The sequence below is a fragment of the Vulpes vulpes genome, chromosome 10, assembly GCF_048418805.1.
Source record: "Vulpes vulpes isolate BD-2025 chromosome 10, VulVul3, whole genome shotgun sequence".
Taxonomy (NCBI): Eukaryota; Metazoa; Chordata; class Mammalia; order Carnivora; family Canidae; genus Vulpes; species Vulpes vulpes.
In genome coordinates this window covers 25,222,473-25,243,115 of record NC_132789.1, presented here as the reverse complement: position 1 = coordinate 25,243,115, position 20,643 = coordinate 25,222,473, and the positions used below count along the sequence as shown (strand labels likewise).

At 55.0% G+C, this 20,643-nt stretch overlaps 2 protein-coding genes across 2 annotated transcripts; one reads left to right on the top strand and one right to left on the bottom strand.

Moving 5' to 3' along the window:
* Positions 1-608: 608 nt before the first annotated feature.
* On the top strand, positions 609-6,188 carry PLA2G3 (phospholipase A2 group III). The gene is made up of 7 exons (XM_025986012.2): positions 609-1,290; positions 2,318-2,450; positions 2,684-2,818; positions 3,108-3,415; positions 4,083-4,212; positions 4,321-4,437; positions 5,075-6,188. The coding sequence occupies exons 1-7, from the start codon at positions 753-755 to the stop codon at positions 5,250-5,252; spliced, it is 1,539 nt and encodes a 512-aa protein (XP_025841797.2). The 5' UTR covers positions 609-752; the 3' UTR covers positions 5,253-6,188.
* A 107-nt stretch (positions 6,189-6,295) lies between these two features.
* On the bottom strand, positions 6,296-15,611 carry INPP5J (inositol polyphosphate-5-phosphatase J). The gene is made up of 13 exons (XM_025985969.2): positions 14,950-15,611; positions 12,159-13,321; positions 11,672-11,788; positions 11,438-11,546; positions 11,120-11,236; positions 10,623-10,798; positions 10,076-10,187; positions 9,826-9,935; positions 9,497-9,680; positions 7,718-7,855; positions 7,480-7,557; positions 7,250-7,354; positions 6,296-7,062 (listed from the first exon to the last, which is right to left on the bottom strand). The coding sequence occupies exons 1-13, from the start codon at positions 15,058-15,060 to the stop codon at positions 6,556-6,558; spliced, it is 3,027 nt and encodes a 1,008-aa protein (XP_025841754.2). The 5' UTR covers positions 15,061-15,611; the 3' UTR covers positions 6,296-6,555.
* Between the last annotated feature and the right edge of the window lie 5,032 nt (positions 15,612-20,643).

Sequence of the window (20,643 nt, the reverse complement as noted above, 5' to 3'; positions counted from 1 at the left end):
TACCGTCTATGGGACCAGGAGGGTTGCTGCTTGGCCAGGCCTGTGTCTCTGAGTCGCAGGAAGTGGAGAGCCCTGGGGCACTGTCCCGTGATTTGCTGAGAGGCTTTCTTAGAACCAGCGATGGGTGGTGGTGCACCCTAGGTGGCCAGGGGATGGACACTCCCTTTCCCAGAAGCCTCTGAACTCTTGGGGTTGGGGAGGTGCACAGGGCCCCAGTCCTGCCCTCACCTCGTTCATGCCGCTCTGGTAGAGGCCGCAGCCCTCTGCCAACTTCATAGAGGTGGGTGTGGCAGCCACCACTGGGGCAGGGGCTGAGGACAAGTTCTGGGAGCTTCCTAAGTGCCCCTGACCCCTCTTCTCTCCCCAGGGAGATAGAGATCCCCTCCTGGCCCCCTGCCTCAGGGCCCAAGACTTTGGCTCCCACAGTACCCATGCAGGCGGGGCTGGCAGCAGGTGACTGGATGAGAAAGGCGTGGTGAATGGGGGCGTGGGCCCTGGCAAGTGCACTCCTTGGCCAATCAGCAGCCTGCCCAGCCGGTGGATTGAGTTACAAGCCCGAGATCACCCCATACTCCAGCCTCCTTCCTACTCCTCCCAAAGCTCCATTCATTGGCCCCGCTGCACTGGGTCTGGAGGGCACTGCTTCCGCTCAATTGCTAAAGCTGCTGCTCAGTTGCTAAAGCTGCTGCCTCGTGGGCTGCCAGGGGTAGGTGTCCTGGGGGCTTTGTCTGCGTCGGCTGATCCGGGACGGAATGGGGGTTCCAGTAGTGCTGTTAGGGATGCTGAGCTTCCTGGGAGTGGCTGTGGGGGGCTCCTCTAACCTTCTCTGGGACAGCACCTCTTGCCACCTGGCCAGGCCCATCCCTGGCAACTCCTTGGGGACTCTGAGCTTTCTGGGCAAGGATGCCCAGGGACTGGCCCTGTTCCACACTCACTGGGACAGGCAGGGGAGGCTGCAAGCGTGTAGCCGGCAAGATGAGCCAGAGCTCACCGCAGCCTTCAGTGCCCTCTGTGCTGGGGAGATCACCCGGGGCTCCTTCATCCACACCCCTGGACCCAAGCTGCAGAGAACCCTGGCCACACTTCAGAGTCAGTGGGGGGCCTGCCGAGGGCCTGAAGAGCATCCAGCAGGGGCTAGGGAGAAGCGAGCAGCAGGGGCCAGGGAGGAGAAAGCAGAACAGAGTGGAGCACCTGGCAGCATAGGACACCAGCGGGTGAAGAGAGGCTGGACCATTCCTGGCACGCTGTGGTGTGGAGTAGGGGATTCTGCTGGGAACTCCTCGGAGCTGGGTGAGCCATGGGAATGTGGACTGAGGGGCAGGGGAGGGAAGTGCAGGCTTTCAGCTCTACCCCCCACTCATCCAGGCTATACACCCTTGGGGGAATCTAAGTTATTCAGACTTAACCACTCTGAATTTCAATGTCTTTATCTGTAAAATGGGGGTGACCATAAGTCTCATCATGGGTTGCTTAAATTAGGTCACAGATGGGAAATCTAATCAAAACCTTGGAATCCTCATTAATCACCCTCCCAGGGAAGGGTTGGACTGGACTGAGTCCAAGGTTGGGTGAGCCAAAACGCCATTACCCAAGAGGAGGCTTTATGATGACAGGATGCCCAGGGGAGTGGACGCCAAGGCCCAAAGGCCTGGGTTAGCAAATTCAAGCTGAACAAGTCACTTCCCCTCTCTGAACCTTGGTTTCCCTCACCTGTACCTGGAAGTGACATTTCCCTCACAGAACTGCTGTGAGCTTGGGTGTGGGAAGTGCCAGGCAATTGGGAAATGCTCAGTAAAAATCACTACTGCTCAGTTGGTAACAAATTTGGATGACTTTTTTGCACTCCATACTGCTGTCTTTGTGCATGCATGTATAGCGGGTTGGGGGAAGGCTTTGGCACCTGAGTTAGAGCAGATTGGCATCCTGGCAATGCCTCATCATGCCAGCGAGAAAGGTTGCACCCTGCCTCTTTGCCATTCCATGGCACACACATTCATAACTTTGGAGTTTTATTTGGGGTATGAGCTTGGGAGCTCTGGAGGCAGACTTCACTTCCCCTGAGGAAATCCCTTTCCTGGACAAGGGCTCCTGGGTGGGCTCCTTGGCATTTGCAGCTGCCCAATAAAGGCTGTGCCTGGTTGCTTTCTTCAAGCTTTGAAACTGAGAGTCCTCCAGAGGGAGAGTGGCCTGAGGCCACCCAGGGTGTCTGTGGCAGGGCTGGAGCAAGAACAAGGTCCCTGTTCCTGCACTGGGTAGGCATAGCAAGCGTGTGACACCCCTAACCCTGCTGAGCTGGGGCCCCCTCTGCTTCTTGCAGGGGTCTTCCAAGGTCCCGATCTCTGCTGCCAGGAACACGACCGCTGCCCACAGCACATCTCGCCCCTCCAGTACAACTATGGCATCCGAAACTACCGATTCCACACCATCTCCCACTGTGACTGTGATACTAGGTTGGTGGTGGGCAGAGAGGGCTGGGGGCTCAGGGGTGAGGTAGTTCCTGGGTGCAGAGGCTGGAATTCCAAAGAATCCTAAAGGATCAGCCAGCCAGACCCCACTGTGCAGGCGGGAAAACTGAGTCCTCGGAGAAGAAGAGATTCTTGGATCTCAAACCTCCTGTATGGCAGTGACTGGGTGGGCTTGGAGGAGGAGTTGGGTGGCCCCCTGAGTGCCAGCTCTTGGACAGGTTCCGGCAATGCCTGCAGAACCAGCAGGACTCCATCTCAGACATCATGGGTGTGGCCTTCTTCAATGTGCTGGAGATTCCCTGCTTCGTGCTGGAGGAGCAGGAGGCGTGTGTGGCGTGGTACTGGTGGGGAGGGTATGTGGCTGCCTCCTTCAATCCCCTGCCCAATCAGAGGTGGAACCCAGGCTCCAAGCTGTGGGAGGGAGGCTTGTCTGTATGTCCATCCTCTAGCAAATGATTCCTCATCCTCCCTGTCCTCTCCTCAGGGCAGGGCCCAGGATGCAGACCTTCCCTGGAGGCTCCACACAGCCCAGTGGGACAAGGGATGGGACTGTCAGAGCCTTGGTCTCCATGGAGATGAACCTGAGGCTTCTGGGGAGAGGGGATTAGGAGTTACCAATTGCCACCAATTGTCACCTTGTAGGTGTAGAACGTATGGCTCCATACCCCTTGCCCGCCTCCAGCCCAGGACCTTCTACAATGCCTCCTGGAGCTCCCCAGCCACCCCCCCAAGTCCCAGCCTCCAGAGCCCAGCCCCCAGCAAGCCTCGACAGAAGCAGCGTCCTCTGAAGCGGCCACCACAACGGAAAGGATCTAAGCGTCCCAACAAAACCAACACCACAGCTCTCCAGGTCCCCGTGGCCTCCATCAAACCTGACATATCCCCCACAGCCTGGCTGGAGGTCACCCATCCAGGCCTCCAGGGGTCACAGAATGGCCTCAAACCTCAGGGTGAGCTCAGAACCTGATTTGGAGGGCTCTTGGTGTGGGAAGGTGTCCCTACCTCTGTTGCTTCCTTTCCTGTTCCAAACTCCTCCTGGGGTCTCCCAACCTTCCCATCAAGTCATGCTGCAGCTAGAAGGATTTTCATAAACCCCAAACTTGACTATGTTAGTCCTCACTGAGTCTCCACCACGGCTCATGATGTCTCAATACCCAGGGGCGCTCAGGTGTTGGTTCTGCAGACCCTACTCCCCAGTTGAAACTCCAGTCTTACAAGTTTCATTTGGTTCCTCAAAAGCACCTTGCTCTCACCTCTGGACCTTTGCACATGCTGTTCCTTCTGCCTGGAGCACTCTCCCGAGTTGCCTTCTCCTTGTCTCAACTTAGCAGTCTCTACCACCCAAAAGCATTTCCTGACCTAGCTCTGGGCTATCTGGGCTATATGGTGGCACTGGTCTGTGTATGCGGGTGTTTGTGTGTGTGTGTGTGTGTGTGTGTGTGTGTGTGTGTGTGTGTGATGTGTGCATCATTCTCAGGGCAGGAAGGGCATGAGAGAGAGGAACACTGTGTGGCTGAGGACACGAACCCATGTTTCTCCTAAATGGCAGTGGGCATCAGTGGGGCTTTCCTGGGGGACCGGGCTTCCCTCACTACTATGTCCCTCACTCCAATCCAGATGCCCGCCGGGCCTGCCGCAGCTTCCGCCGCCTGGATCAGTGTGAACAGCAGATCGGGCCTCAGGAAACCAAATTCCAGCTACTCAATAGTGCCCATGAGCCCATCTTCCACTGCAACTGCACGCGTCGGTGAGGCCTGCTTGGGCCCTTGGGGGTGGGCAGCCTACTGCCAGTCACTGAAAAGGGGGCTCCGGGTGGCCAGACCCTGCCCTAGCCTAAGCCTGCCTCTGCCCTCAGTCTGGCACGTTTCCTGAGGCTCCACAGCCCGCCTGCGGGCACCAACATGCTTTGGGAGCTGCTAGGCATGACCTGCTTTGAGCTGGCCTCTCCACTGGACTGTGCTGAGGGCAAGGGGTAAGTAAGGGCAAGGCCAGAAGGGAGGGGGCATTTGGCCAGGGGGTGGGTCACCTGTCTTCCCTTCGTGTGCCAGGACCAGGGGATGGGGAAAGGGGTCAAGGCACCTCTGAGTTCCATCGTCACCATCACCCTACTCCCAGGTGCCCAGCTATGGCTCTGCACTTGGTTCATATGGGTCCATGTTGACTCTGTCACTTCCTGTGGGACCTACAAGTTCAGTCACCTCTCCGTGCCTCCATTCTCTTTGTAAAAAGCTTGTAGAAGCCAAGGAAATGGTGTGTGTGACACATATAGCCCAAGGCCTGCCTGACACATAGTAAAAATGCTTGCTTAATACTTACTCCTGAGCTAAAATCTCATTTCAGTTCGGATTCTCAGAGTAAGACCCTCATTACCTTCCCCATTTCACAGGTCAGGAAACCGAGGCCCAGCTTGGCCCAGGTGTCTACAGCCAGCTGGTAGCAGAACAGGGGCCTCTTGATGCCAGCCCAGGTTTCTCTTGCCCCCTTCGAGAAGTAACCCAGCTCTCCCTGGCCCCAGCCCTGCTTCTCTCTAGGCTCAATGCCCCTGTCTGCAGAGGAGGGCAGGATCCTTGGCAGCCTTAACCACCTGCCCCACTTTTCTCTGCCCACAGCTGTTCCAGAGACCCTAAAGCCATCAAGGTGTCAGCCAGACACTTGCGGCGACTTCAAAAGAGGCGGCTCCAGGTCTGGGGTGTGGGCACAGGTGAAGGGCAGGTGCGGCCTTCAGATCACACAAGAGCCCCCATATCGTTCTATGATCGCTGCCTGCAGCTGACCCAGGCAGCCTGAAGACCCAACGGGCAGCAGAAATCCTAGAACCACTGATCTCAGTTCCAGACTGGACCCTGCCCCCAGCTCTGCTTAGCCCTAGGGGGTCTTGGCTTCCTCTCCATATGTTAGACTGAAGCATGGCTTGGGCCCCTGTGGAAAGCCAGGGGGCTGGATGAGGAGGGAAGGGGAGGCAAGGCTGAAATGCTGGACCACGTCTCCTGCTGTGCTGAGCGCTCTTGAGTTGGTGACACGACCCCTCTGTGCTTGGATGTGAGGTTCAGGAAGCTCATTCTGATGTCTTGGGCCTAGGCCTTGCCAGATGGGAATGGGGAAGGGTAATTTATTACAGCAGCCTCAGGAGGTACCAAGAAGAGGTACATTTATCTCCAGGTTGCAAAATTAATACATGTTACAAAAATCTGTCCTGGGGAGCCCCAGCACCAACTTGCTGACACCTGAGGCAGCAGGTAGGGAATGAGATGTCACAGAAGTGTCTGTGTCTATATCCAGGAAAGGGGAGGGTGGCCAGAGGGGGCTTCCCAACTCTTCTTCTTGGGGGATCCCTTCTCTTAACAGCTATTGTGCTCTTCTTGGCACAGCCTTGGCCCACTTTTTCCTACTCTAAACCTAAATTCAAATCTCCTCTGTGTCCTTGAGTGAGGGACCTTCCCCACTCTGAGCCTTAGTCTCCTCCTCTGAAAAAGGGCCGTGTAATCAGAACCTACCTCATAGGATTGTTGAGGATTAAGTAAAATAATTTATGGAGAGTGCTTAGCACCCTCCCTCTAATGTATTGATAGCCAAACTGTGGATAGGTGTGTGATTCTGATAGACTCACCTCCTGGAGGCCTCACTTTGCCCACCTGCAAGATAGGTCTAAGAATTGCACTGAACTCAGCACCACAACTCAGGGTTGTGATGCAGATTAAAAGAGATGGCATGTGTAATGCATACAGCTGGTGCCTGGTAATTGTCAGATCTATCATCCTCTTGCCTCTTTAGTCCCTTCTTCTGACAACCCCAACCCCCAGGCTGCTAACAAGTTAGGAAGGAGTCAGGAGTGATGTTGGAGAATTTAATTTCTAATTGATGACCTCCAGGATTGCCCCCCACCCCATCCCAGATGGGGGCCAATAGGGCTTTGCTGATTGTCACAGTTGAGATGCCAGGACTCAGTTTGGGGGACCCCAGTTGGCCACCCCTGGCCAGGAGAGAGTGGCAGGTGTGGAGAAAGCTGGAGCAGCAGCAAGAAGGACATAGGTGGGTTTGCAGAAGATTGGGGCACAGTGGGGGCCACCTGGGCCCATCTGCCCACCTACCCTCATGGCCCCAGACCCCCTTCCTCCAGCCCCTGTCGGCCCTGGGGACTAGTAGACAGACTACTAGGGGCCGGGCCCTCCCGATTAGGTCCCCAGGAGCCACCACCACCAGGGTCAACGGTTTCCAGGCGCAAGGCAGGCAGCAAGCCCAGGCTTCGAGGCACAGATGGTGGGAAGGCCCAGGGACCAGGCAGCCCAGAGGGTCCCTCCTCACTACTGCCCCGGCTGCCACCATCATTGCCCTTGTCAGGAGCCACCCGGGGCAGGCGGCGGCTCTGGGGTGAGGGGCTGCGGCTGGCACCACGGCGTTCACGGGATGAAGGCCTCAGGGCAAGGCCAGGGAAGCGGGCCAGGCCTGGGCTGCGGCTACGGTGTCTCTTGGACTTGCCAGGGCTGGGGCTGCGGGACTTGGGTGCAAGCAGCTCCAGGGTACTGTCATCTTCATCCTCTGAGCTGGCACTTGAGCTATCTGTGCTGCTGCTGGCCAACTCCGAGGTAGGCAGCGAGATCTGGGGGGAAGGCTGGTTACTGGGGTGCCCCACTCCCCGACTAGCATCTTTGAACCACTCCAACCCTGCCCACTGACAGACTCAAGAAGGTCAGTTTACTTGTAGGAGATTATGGAGCAGAATGTAGAGGCTGTGACATTTGAAAAGGATCTATTAGCACCCCCGACCCCACGATCTGACTACTCACCTGGAAGGGCTCAGTGACACCAATGAGGATGCTGTGTGTGTGGCTGTAATAGCCCAGTATGAAATCTCCATGGCCCTTGGGCAATGACTCCTCACTGAAGGTCACCTGATGGGCCCAGGGCATAGGCTCAGGTTAGGGTCAAGGAGGCAGCTTCAAGGACTGTCCAAGCCACGTCCTGAGTCCCAAAGGCAACAGGGGACTCCTCCCACTCTCTGCTTCCCCTTCAGTACCTGGTAGATGTTCCCATCCACATCCTCGTGTTTGGCCCAGACATAAGCCACGTAGTCCTTGCAGTGGCGGAAACCTACCTGGGGTGAGAGGATTCAGGGTTGTGTCTCCTATCACGTGACTGCAGCCCCCCCCGCAGTGTAGCAGCAAACTCCAGAGAAGCCAGTGATCCCCCTGAGCCCCGGCTGCTCCTCCAGGTCCTCCCTTCCCAGAGTCCCTGACCATCCCTGCCCTTCTCACCCGGTACAAGCCAATCCAGTCCCAGGAGCTGCGGGCGAACACAGTCTCGATGCGGTACCTCACCACGGCCTGCTCTGGCCGCACCCACTCATCAGCCACCTCCAGTCGCACTAGTGGCACGTCGTCCCTGTAAGCAAACTGCCCAGGGGCAGGGGCAACATCGGGGGGACACCCTCTAAGTATCCTATACACCTAGGGCCCTTGGGCCTGAGTCAGCAAAGGGCCTTTGAAACCACCTTACAGATTGAGAAACCAAGGCAGAACAGGTCTAGGGTAAATGCCAGGCTTCCCACATCCCACCTCAGGGCTCCTTATGCCCAGAGCCTCCTTGGGCAGTGAGAACACAGCCTGGAGGTGAATAGTGTAGCCCTGGTTCTGTCATTCCTCTGCTGTTGTCCCTCAGGGAAGGACCCAGATGGTGTGTCAGGCTCAAGCTTTTGTCTGCTCCTCTGTTCATTGGGTTTCAGGTTTCCCTCCCTCCTCAGGTTTTGAGCCAGGCTGTTCCAGAAGAAACCGGCACATCCTCTTCCTGTCCTGAGGCTCCTAACAGCAGGTGTGCCTGGTGGCCTCTTGGAAATGATCTCCAGAGCCTTGTCAGGTCAAGGTCACTAAGTCTCGTTTTGATTGTGTTGCTTTCATGAAGAGACTCAAGTTTTCTGAGACTCAGTTTCCCCTCAGTAAAACAAGGAGGAGAATTTGGTATCTCAGGGCCAAAAAGGCATTCAAAGGGGTGACAGCCAAAGAGCCTGGCATGTAGTAGGTGCTCGACAGTTTAACGTTCTGCAAGGGTCAGAGTCCTTGATAAGGAGGGAAGGTCAGGGTAGGTTACCCAAAAGGAGTGGTTCCCAAGGTGAGGCCCCTGACTGAGGGTTAAATCTCACACCCAAGTCTTTTACCAAAGGTCATGGAAGGCCAGACTTGGGCAGATTTCCATTCCCATCTGAGGATATTGGCCAATGTCCCACTGACTGACCACATGACAAAGTTACCAGCGAAAACATTCTCTGGGCTGCAGGGCTCTCTCTTATCAGATCAAGGGAATCAGAGAGCCCAGAGTTGGGTTTCAGGACTGGAAAGATGGGATCTACCTTCCCTCACTGCTGAGCATATGTGCAGCTTGGGGAACATGCCTACCCTACTGGGGGCCTCAGTTTTCCCTGAGAAAAACAGAGTGTTGGGTTACATAGTCTCTCAGGTCTGGTTCTGACATTCTAGCATTTCTCTTTTTTACTTTGCCAACCAGAGACCTCAACCTTAAACGCAATGCTAAATTACAGTAATCCCTTAGAATTTAGCTTTGTATTTTTCATATCTCTACTCCTCCTCCCCATGACTACCTCATTCATGGTGCCTGGCACACGGCAAATAGTAAATAAATAATAAATAAATATGGGGTTTGAATAAATATTTTGATTTTTCTGGTCTTATTCTATACTATATAATGTGAATTTTAACAAATGTCCTGGCCTCACATCCAATCCCTCATGTCCTAATCCTTTCTCAGAAGAACAGAGCTAGGGATTCGTGGGGAAGGTATAGGACTCTGAAGACTAGCTTGGGTTCAAATCCTAATTCTTCTGTTCAGCAGCATGTGATGCTGTGTCTCTGAGCCTTGGTTTCTGCATCTGAAAATAGAGATCATAACCCACCCCTTCTCTGCTACAATGAATGGATGCTGCTGAGGGCAGGCTTTGCCCCCATCAAGGGGTTACTGGTGGGCCATGGGATGCTGAGCTGAATCTGGGGACATAATGACAGGAGGATGAGGCTGGGACTCACCTGCAGGACAAACTGGGCGGCCACGGGCTTATGGTCACTGACAGTGTATTCCATGTGGCTGCGGTAGCTGTGCTGGGTCACCTGGAGCCGATGGCTTTCCCGTCCTGAGGGGCTGGGACCCACACCTGGAGCCTTGACCTTCCACAGGATACGGTCTGTCCAGGCTGGCTTCCGCTTCTTGGCACTGAAGTGGGTAGGGGTGACCCAAGTTTCAGGGGCTAGGGTTTGAGGCACAGCCCCAGCTTTGCTTCTTGCCAATCCTCTTCCCTTTCTTCCCTATCCAGAAGACTTCAGCCCATGTGTCCACCTCATCCCAGTGCTGAGCTTACCTGGTGTCATATTTGTTAGTACCCACATCAAATTTGAAGGTGGGCGCAAAGTTGAGGGGCCCCTCTTGGAAGCCCTTCAGGATGGGCCAGGTGCTCTTGGCCATGTTGAGCTGTGAAGGTCCAAAAGGGTATGAATTGGACAATGGCTTGGACAGGGCAAGTGAAGGGAAGAGCCAGAGCCTAGTATACAAAGGTGTGCTGGTCATGCTCCATGTGCTTGGTGTTTAGGGTGTGGGCTGGGATTCTGCACCTGGTCCTTCTCCCAGAGCTGGTGGAGTTGGTCGCTGTCAATGGCAAACTTGACGAAGTGCAGGTCATAGCTCTCGATGCGGAAGTTGAGGTCCCCAAACCAGAACACGAGGCTGTTCCGGGGTGGGAGTCATCAAGGTCCACGGGATGAAAGCCCCACCCAGATCCTTCACCTCTACCTAACCAACAGCACTGGATGACCCTAGTAATGACACAATGGGTGGAGTGGGTGGCAGCAGATTCTCCGCCTGCCAAAGAACAGCAGGGGCATAAATCTAGAATAATGTTAGGTTGGACCCTGGGCAAGGCCCTGCCCCTCAACAAAGCTCCACCCCGCAGGCTCTGGCCCCACCAAACTTACATTCGTGTTCCTAGATGTAGTTTGAGGGTACCCGTCATAGGATCTGCCTCTCCCCACAAGGCCCACCCAGGCTGGTACAGGTTCCTGTGGCCAAGTATTTGGGACTCCACTCTCTGAGGCCTACTTCTCCTTCGCTAGCCTCCCCCCCGACCCCCACGCTCAATTTGGCCCCGGCCACAGCCCATACTCATGATCCAGGATGCCGTGTGCCCCAGGCCCCGGGAACTGCTGGAGGCTAAGGATGGTCTGGAAGTTGTCCTTGCGCTGCTCTGCTTTGTCCATGTGTGCAGGCAAGTGGCAGTTCAAGAAGCAGAGCATGTGCCCAAAGGCGGCCAGTCGCACACTCACTCCACCCTTGTTGCCCTTGGGAGACAAAGTTGGTCGAGAGTCAAGGGTGGGGCCTCGGCAAGTAGGTGAGGCACTGGGAGGGGCATCGAGAAGGGCGAGGCCAGCCCGCAGGTGGACAAGGCTTAGAGCAGGTGGGTTCTAAAAAAACGGAGCGGAGCACTGGATGGGGCAGGGACAGGAAGGGGTCTTGGTCTAGAAAATGGTGTGGGGTGTGGGGTGGCGTTGGGGAGAGGAAGGCCTCAGAGTCGGGGGTGGAGATGGAGAGGGGACCTTGCCAGTGTGTGGGGGACCGGAGGACTAATCTATAGACCCCTCTGGGGCTGCTCGCATGCTCACCCAATAGCCACCCAGGCCAGTGCGCGTGCAGTCCGTCTGCACATCCCTCAGGAAGGGCAGATGGTAGTACTTGGCGAACAGCAGCAAGATGACGCCCTGCATCCGCACGGTGCTCACCTGCGGCAGGAGGTGACCTGGTTGAGAGCTGGACACAACCCCCCCTCCCTCCGCCCCGCTGTGCGCTTTCCCCCAGTCTTTCAGAACTCCCATTTCGCAGACCTGGCCACAGAGGCCCAGCAGGCCCCACAGTGAGTCAAGGCAGAGCTAGGGCCAGGGATCCAGGGTCTCCACCCTTCCGGGGGCTGAGGGAGACGTTACCAGCACGAAGTTGAAGGGTGCCAGTGCGTCCATGAAGAGCTCGCTCCACTGGTCTGTGAAGAGCGCGTCCTTGAGCCGCTTGTTGATCATGGAGTTGACTTCCTGCAATCTGGGAGTCGAGGTGGGGGTGAAGCAGCTGTCAGGTTGGGGGTGCCCTAGAAGCCCCTCCCGTGGGCAAGGGTCTGGGAGGCACAAGGGGTTCCTGAGCAGGGTCCACATGCCCGGCCCCCTCACCCTATGGCAATCATGTCTGCCCCGTCACTGTCATCGCCACTGCTGCCCAGGTGGAGGAGGGATGTGACGTCATCAGGGGGCATGGCAGTGCCCACGTTCCATGTGACCACAGTGATCCTGGGGGTGGGGGTAGAGAAGGGGTTACCACTGGGCACCACTCCCTCATCCTCGGCCTCCCTCCCACAAGGATCTTTCTGGGGGAAATAAACTGAGGCAGGTGTGGGTGTAAGCTCTCAGGAGAAGGACAGTGGGCCCAGCCAATATCCCTCCTACCAGACTCTCCCAGGGGAAAGCCATTGAGGCAGAGGTGGGCAAGTCCCTTAGGAGGAGATGTTGTCTCCTGAGGGTTCCAGAGTAGGCCCAGTACCTCCCAAAGAATCCTCCTCAGGGAAGTAAACTGGGGCAGTGTAGGGTAAGCCACCCTGGAAGGACGGCTAACTTCACAGCTCAAGCCCTACCAGTCTTTCTTGAGAGAAGGCCCCCTCACCAGAAGCCAGGGTCGCTCTTGCAGGTAGGCTGAGCTGACCAAGAGGATGATGAGGTGGAGGTAGAAGGGGAGGTGGTGACTGGAGCTGGAGTTTCTCGAGGCTGAAGGCTGGGGCTCAAGTGCCCACTATGCCCCACACCCTGGCTGCCAGGCCTGGGGAGGGCTGTCTCAGGGGCTGGGGGGACACAGGGGGAGCGGTTGGGGGAGCGACTGGGGGAACGGCTGGGAGACCGGGGTGGCTTGGGTAGAGGTGGGGGCACAGTCTGGGCCGAGGAGGACCCTGGCCGGAAGGTGGGGGACAGAAGTCCTGGGGAACGGGTGGCAGGCTCTGGAGGGCCCTGGCCCACATCCAGGGGTAGCGTCTGGGGTGGCGGGGGCAGGACAGGATCCTCAGGGCTGCTACGAGGGGCCTCAGGCCGGGCTCTGAATGAGGGGGAGATCCGGGGGTCTGGGGGGCTTTGGATCAAGGATGTGGAGCCTGTGGGACCAGAGGCCAGAGCTGAAGGCTGCAGATGCGCTTCAGAAGAGGGGAGAGGTTTAGGAGCTGGGGCAGCCTTCTGTTTAGCTGGCTTCTGTCCCACAGAGGTCGAGGCTGAGGTCACAGAGGCTGGAGCCAGGGCCTGTTCTTGAGAGGACGACAAGACTGGACTGGGCACTGGGGAAGAGTTGGAGGGGGGCTGTGAGTGTTGCTCCTCAGATGCCAGGGCCAGGCTCAGGCCTGAGGCAGCCAGTGCTGGCTTGGGTCCCACGGAGGCAGGTGGCACCTGCTTCTGGTCCCTGGATGTTGGAGACAGCCTGGGCCGCAGGGTGGCTGGGGGAGGCCTCGGCCCCGCTGAGGCAGATATCACTAGCTGCCCCAGGGATGTCGGAGCCAGGACTGAGCCTGAGGTCACCGCAGGAGGCTTTGGCCCAGCCGAGGCAGACACGACTAACTGGCCCACAGATGTTGGAGCCAGGCTGGAGCTGCGGCGGGCAGGAGCTGTCTTCTGTCCTCCGGGGGTAGACAGTGGAGCCAGGATGGGTCGGGGAGATGCCAGAGCCAACCTGGGCCCCTCTGTGGAAGGTGGCACAGCCGCTCGCGGCCCCACGGCTGCTAGGGCCAATCTCGGTTCTGAGGGTGCCGGGGCTGCATTCTTCGACGGGAGTTGAAAACTTGAGTCCACCTGGAAGAAGACCAGTCAAAGACTCAGGGTAACCCTACCCGGGGGCTCGGGCCCCGTCTTCCATGGAGACCCCAGCATACTCCGTCTAGGTAAGAAAGGCACATCTTTGCAAGGAAGTTCTTCCTAATTTCTCACTTCAATCCATTCTGTTGCAAATCAGCTTCTCTTTTGGAGGAAACAGGAGACAGAACCTTATCTCCCTCTCTCAAGTCTGACACCTCTCACAGATGGGGAAACTAAGACCCCCAACTCAAACGAGGCAGCATGTGAGCCATACCCAAGGTTTCTTCCCTTGCCTTCCTGGCTGACTGACGCCCACTCCCTGGTCGCGCTGGAGGGCTGGGTGTCTGGAGTCAGGTTCCCTGGGCAGCTCTCCCTGCATTCCCTCCTGCTCCCCTGGCTAAGGGCTACTGACCTAACACCCCGGATCTGCCCTCTCTGGACACCTTGGGTCTAGCCTATTAAATTTCCCTCCTTTCCTCCATAGTTCCTCCAGGAACCCTCAGCTTTGTCCCTGTCAAGGATCCCAAACTCCTTGGCCACAGTCCTCCCTGTCCTCCTCACCCATTCCCAGAGTTCCATATAGAAGCAAGAGCCTAGGGCTAAGACTAGCCATGTCAATTCTAAGCCCAGCTCTCTGTCACCTTAGACAAGCACCTCTCTGCCCAGGGGCTCAGTTTTCATCTGTAAAATGATGGAATCCTGAGAAGCCTTGGTCTCATATTCTGTGCGTTTATGAGCCGAACATTTTCTAGGATTCCATTTGAACCCCATGGAATAGTCTGTCCTCATCAAGTGTGATTCTAACATTCTGTGTAAGTCCAGGATCCTGGCAGATCCTGGCAGGGCACTTCTCTGTGCCCAATTGTACCCTCTCCCCTGTGTCCCTCACCTTTGAGGACAGACAAGCAGGTATCCTCTTTTTGTCCGGCAGGTGGAGTGGGGGCAGGTGGAGTGGGGGAACGTGAGGCCCTGCAGGGACCTCCTCTCTCCTTCCCATCTGTCCTCTGTTTCTGATGCCCCTATCTCCAGAAGACGGGATAAAATGTCCTTTGCCAGGGAGGGCAGAAGGTTTACACTCCCCCTGAGGTGGCCCCATCCTTGCCTCCAGACATGCAGCTCTGTCTGTGTCCCGTGTCCTTCTCGGTTCAGAGAATCTGAAACTCTGCCTCCACCTTCCTCCCCAAACTTAGCTCTTTGAGACTGCATTTTAGGCTTCCTCCTCGGCTCCAAGTGTCCCCCCAACCACCACACCACCTCCAGCACTAGCAACTTAGACACCCCAGATGTCACCATTTTAGTTTTCACGAACAAGCCTCCTCATTTTGCATTGGTTCAGAGAGGACAAGCAACTTGCCCAAGGTCACACAGCAAAGCTGGAGCACAGCTGGATCCCCTGACACCCAGTCCAGGGCTTGCTGGGGGCTCCCGGAGATGGCGAACTCCATCTCTCTCTGGGTGTCCCATCACTGCCCCCTCAGCCCCCAGAGTGCCCTGTTTGCCTAGCCCCTGTTGGTGGGTAGAGGAGAGTGCCAGCCCCTCAGCCAGGGGCACCAGGGTGCCTGCCGTGTGTGGGGGTGTGTGGGACCAAGGATCAGGGATGGGGTGCTAGGTTTTAGCGGTCTTACCTTGGAGGGTGCCCCAGTTTGGGAAACCACATGGGGCACAGGCACAGGCAGGGGACCTAGGCCAGCCCGGGTCCCTGGCCTCCTACTGCCACTGCTGCTCTGGCCCTCCATGTCTGCAGCCCCTAGCAGCCCGGGCTCCCTCGGGCTCTGGCTCTAGCTCCTCCGCTCCCGGGAACCAGTGATGTCATCAGCCGTTTCAACCTGCTGAGAATTTAAAGACACAGGCACCTACTTCCCAACCTAGAGGTGGCCAAGGCAAGGTGGCCTACACTCTGGGAACCCTTCAAGCTGACTGCTGAGGCTGAAATGGCTGTGGGGCAGGGTGGAGAGTGTGCCCATTGGCCTGGCTTGGGGCCCGACCAGCAACATGGAGGAAGCTGTCTGTCTGTCCCCACTTTCCTGCCAGTAGGCCTGGTGGGTTCTCACTCGAGGGTGGGGTATTGACACACCTGACAGGTAAGGTAGAGACGGGTAGCTCGGAGGTCAGCACCCTCTCCAAGGCCACAGAGACACCTAAGTCCCTGCCATGATCCTGGGAGCTTGACTCCCTGCCAGCCCAGGGCTTGCTTTGTCCTCACCTTTGCCCCATTTCTGGGCCTTGGTGCCAGCCCCCTGCCTGCTCTATCCTTCCCATCGGAGAACCAGACACTCAGGCTCCAACTGCTGGAGCCTCAGCACCGCCCCAGCTATTCTACACACACCTGGCCATCTGCCCTGGATGTCTCCACAGCCCAGCCCCTCTCACCTTTCCTCTTTCCAGTATGCACTGGATGTGGTTTGTTAGAGGGACTTGCTCAAGGTCACCCAGCAAGGTGGGGAGATCTTAAGAGCTACAGTGAGGGGAGCTTTCTCAGTAACCCAAGACCCATGGGAGCCAATTGGGGTGTCTAGGGGAAGGGAACTAAGGTGGAGAAAGGCCCAGCAGTAGAGGAATAGACTGGCAGGAAGGTCAAAAACAGGCCTGGGAAACTTCGATGGCCAGGACCCAGCACAGGGTCCAGGGAAATGTTTGCTGAATGAACAGATGACTCAGTCAGGGAGTAAGGAAAGTGAATGAGTGACAGGGCTCAGATGTGGCCAGGGATGGCTGTGGGCCCTCTGCTTCTGCTTTCCTCTCCCTCTTACTCTTATCTGCTAAGAGATCCTGATTTCTCCAGAATTGCTGGATTGCTTTGAGAGGAATGATCACACTTAGTTTAGCCAGGAAATGTCCAGAGTTTTGTACCCAGGGCTCTTGGGTGGTCCACAGTCACTTCTGTATCCTCATGGGCCTGTGTTGTCCCCTGTATGAAAATTGCATGGACAGATGCCTCATCCCCTTCTCCTGGATGGGCTTCCTACCTTTGCTTGACTATCTCTGGTTCTAGTCTGTGTTCCCTGGCCAGTGACTCTGTGAGGCTGGAATTTGTAGGGGCAGAGACCCAGGCCATCTTAGGGCTCTGGAGTAGAAAGAATTTGGGGTGATGAAGGATGGTGGAAGTGATGAGTGGTTACTGGGGAGGTGATTATTGTGGAGATAACGACCTATGTAATTATGATCATGGAAATGGAGGAGTGATACTGATGATGGAGGTGGTGGTGATGGTTCAGATAAATGGAGGTAGTGGAGGTGATGACAAAATTACAGATATTGGGGATGGTCAAGATAGCAGAATGGTGGTAATGGTGATGAAGGTGATAGTAACGGAGGAGGAGAGATGGGGGTGGGGGAACAGCAGGGATATTATGTTGATGGTGGAAGAGATGGTGGTGGAGCTGTAGGTGAACGTGGGGATGGTGGTGACAGAGGAGGTAAGAGTGGACATGGTGGTGGCACTCAGGTCCCCAGAGAGAGAAGGAAAATTTGGACTCACCCTCCCCAGTCCTCTGACTCCTATTACATAGATGAGAAACTCCCCTGAGTACTAGCCTCTAATGCAATCCTGGAAGTTAGTTGGGGGAGCGCAGATCCCAGTTCCTAGGGCCTATTGTAGGATTCAGCCATCCAGAGCTCAGACAGGGGCATGCTGTCCTTTGGAAGCCAGGCAAATATCATGCAAATGAGTGTGCAGAGGGTTCCTGCACACTGCTGGCAGCGCAGGATTTCCTGTCATCTTCCCTCCCTGAAGTCAGATCCCATGGGACAGTCCCCCCAAGAGGAACTTTGTTTCTGGCCCTGCCACTGACTTACGTGGGGAGGTCACTCAGATTCCTGATTTGTGTAAGGAAGATTAAAACAGTAGATACCCCCTAAGGTTGCTGTGAAGTTTCAACAAGATGACATATATGAAGTGTTTAGCACAGAGCCTGGCACAAGCAAGCTCTCGGTGAGGGCAGCTGCTCTGGAGTTACCGTCACCAGTGCCATTATCATCATCATCTGCTCCAACCTGCCCATTTGGTGGATGCTGAAACTGAGGCCCAGTGTTAGTTTCGTTCCTTGAGGGGAAGGGACAGGGGCTCTGAGACCCAGACATGGCTTTGCCAGGGGAAGGGGGTGGAGGGCGGACCCTGGCTGAGAAGGGAGCAGGGTTAAGAGCTATATTTGAGCTCCTGGTGTGATGACTAAGGAGGTTGATAACAGGCTCTGGGGCTCTGGGTGGCAGGCTGGGGGCAGCTGCCAGGGAGAACCGCCCCCCTGGAGACGGCTGTCTCCAAAGGCCCCTCCTGCTTCCCTCCTTTCCCTCACTCCAGGGAGTAAGGGGGTGGTGTACTGAGGCAGAAGGTACATCTGGTCCAACCCCCCTCTTGGAAACTCTTAGTACTACCCTTCAGGCTGTTTAGGTCAGGAATAGGAAAGGAGGGAGCTGGTGATTGACAAATTATCTTACTTACTCTCCATAGTAACCCTGGGAGGTTGGTAAGAAATCCCCATTCGATGGAGGAAGAAACTGAGCTCTAGGGATTACACAACCAGTAGGGGACAGAGCATGGGGTTCCCAAGGAGACAGTGGATAATTCTCCCCCATAGAAGTGACCATTGAACTCCTCTGAAGGAGAGTCAGTGTTGCCAAATTGGAAAGAGAGAGGGAGGGAGGGAGAGAGAGAGAGAGAGAGAGAGAGAGAGAGAGAGAGAGAGAAATGCCCTGGGAAGCAGAGGGAGGAGCAGGGGCAAAAGAATGGAGTCCAGGCTATGACTGATGCAGAATCTGGGTATGTGTCCTCATGTCCTTTGGCTCAGAGTAAATTCATCATAAACAGGGAAGAGAGAGAGACTTCTCTTTCCTCCTCCTTCTCTTCCTTGAGCCATCTCCCGGGGGCACTTGAGAATAGTAATGGTACAGAAGGGTCTGTCCTCCTTCCTTTGGCTCCCTGATCAACCTGACCCAGGCCCACTGTGAAGGAGGTCACACTGGGGCCTCTAGCTGATAAATCTCTTGAGATGTGGAGTGTGCCACAGGGTACTGTAGGGAGGTATAAGAGGTAAGCATTCAGGAGGGCTTCCCTGAGGCGGAAGCATTCAGGGCACAGAGGAACATTTCTCTTCCCTTCACTCCAGGGTTCCTTATTCATACTGAGTACCACATGTTATGTCATTGTCTCCTCATTTTCCCCCTCTGGGGCAGGTGTCATCCTCACCTCCCATCCTGCCCTGCAGGAAATGGGTTCAAAGAGGAGTGACTTTCCCAAGGTCACACAGCTGGAGCTGAGCTCAGACATCCCTCCTCCCTCTCGACAGCTCCCCCTCCTCCCAGGCAGCCCAGCACCCGCTGTCAGCTGCTCTGAAGTGAGCAGCTATTTTTATTCTGGTGCGAGGGGATCTTGGGCAGCAGAGCCATGTAGGTTAGAAGGCTCTAGGACACCGGTTTCAGCAGGAAAGAGGAGGCTTAGTGCAAGAATGGAAGCTTGCCTGGGGGCTCCCATTTCCTGCCTACCAACCTGCCCTGTATGTATCATGTATCCAGAAATTGCTTTTCTGGAGATCAGAACAGAGCATAGCACCAGATTAAACCCTGGCCCTGATCCCAGGTCCAATTTGAGCCCTAATTTTGGTGTTAACTGAGCCTTGATCTCATGCCAAGATTGACCCTATACTATACCCTCACCGTAGCCTTAGATGGAGCCCTGACTCTACCCATGGACTGAGCCTGATCCAAGCCTGACTATGGCTGATCCCAACTTGAGACCTTGATTCTGGACCTAGATTGAGCCCTGATGCTCATCTAAGACTGAGCCATAGTCATAGACTGAATTCTAACCCCAGTCCAGACTAACCCTTGATTTTAGACTGAACCCCAACCCCAGGTCTAGAGAACTCCAAGTTTAGTCATTAACTAAATCCTAAAACTGGTGGCAGATTGAGCTATGATTTTGGTCACAGACTGAGGTCCAAGCCCAATTATTGACTGAGCCCTGATCTGACTCTAGCTCCAGACTCGGTTCTAAATCTGGCTTTAAGCCAAGGACTGACCCTGACCCTGAGCCTGACCCCATTACAGACTAAAACCCAAACATAGCCCCATCTGAGGAAGCCTGCTAGCCTAGATTATAAAATGCCACATAAGGGCATGGATTATAAGCAAAGATCTGTTCTGGGACATCCTCAGCCTCCCATGGGAGCTGATGCCAGAATGTTCCCGGTACTGTTGTGGCCAGTGTCTCTACCACTGGTTCCACTGTCTGGCTAGTCAACGCTCAGCAGCCTGGGCTGTGGCCCCTCTAGGCCACAGCATCTAGGTTAATGCAATGAGAGTGGTTTGGTGGCATCTGTCCAGTGAACAACATGGGCCCGTGAGGCACTGAGGTTTGGCTCTGTCAGCAGGAAAGCCACAGGCTCCATGGGGCCTCTGGCTTCAGCCACTCTGAGGCTCTTGCTGGGGTATGGGCTAAGGTTGAGGGAATCCATGACATTTGTCCCATTATTTTTGTAAACAAGGTTTACTGTTTGTATTTAGGTAATACATTGTTATTTTAGAAAATACAGAAAAAAATATAAAGGAGAAAAAATTCACCCTATAATTTTGTCTACCAAGAGATGACCATTTTTACTTCTTGAGTTGTTTCCTTCCAGATTTTGTTATTTGGTCTAGGCAGATATATCTATATCTTTATAGTTTATAAAATTGGTTGGCTACTCTGTTGATGCTACAACATCTGTTGCAGCCCATATCCTTGACAAGCTTCTGGAATGACTCCCAACTGGTTAAACCAATGAGCAATTTCCATTCCCCTAGTCACATGATTGGATAATGGATTGACTAGTGAGATACACAGAGACTTTTGCAAAAGAAATCTTGCTTTTTTCCTGAGAAGGTTACCAAAAAAGATCATTTCCCCTTCAGTAGATATAAATGATGAAGTCTGTGGTCCTTGTTACTATTGACAGCCATCTTGACACGGTGTAGGTAATTGGCCTCATGACAAGCTGTCACTATGGAAGGCAGAATGGAGAGAGATCAGGTCTTGGTGCCTTTATCAACTAGATCAAGCCTCACCTGAAACCCTTTTTGCTGACTTTTTTGTTGTTTGAGCTAACAGATTTCCTTTATTGTTTAAGCCAGTTTAACTTTGGGTTTCTGTGATTTGCAGCCCAGAACATCAGAACTCCCAAACAGCTATTACTGTTTTACAGCTCACATTTTTTTTCAATACCATAACCATGAACATTCTCCATGTTGTTCAACCCTATGCTGCATCGTTTAAAACAATTGCGTGATTTTCTATCCTAGGGTGGTACCATCATTTATTTAACTAATTCCCTGAGGTGACATACTTA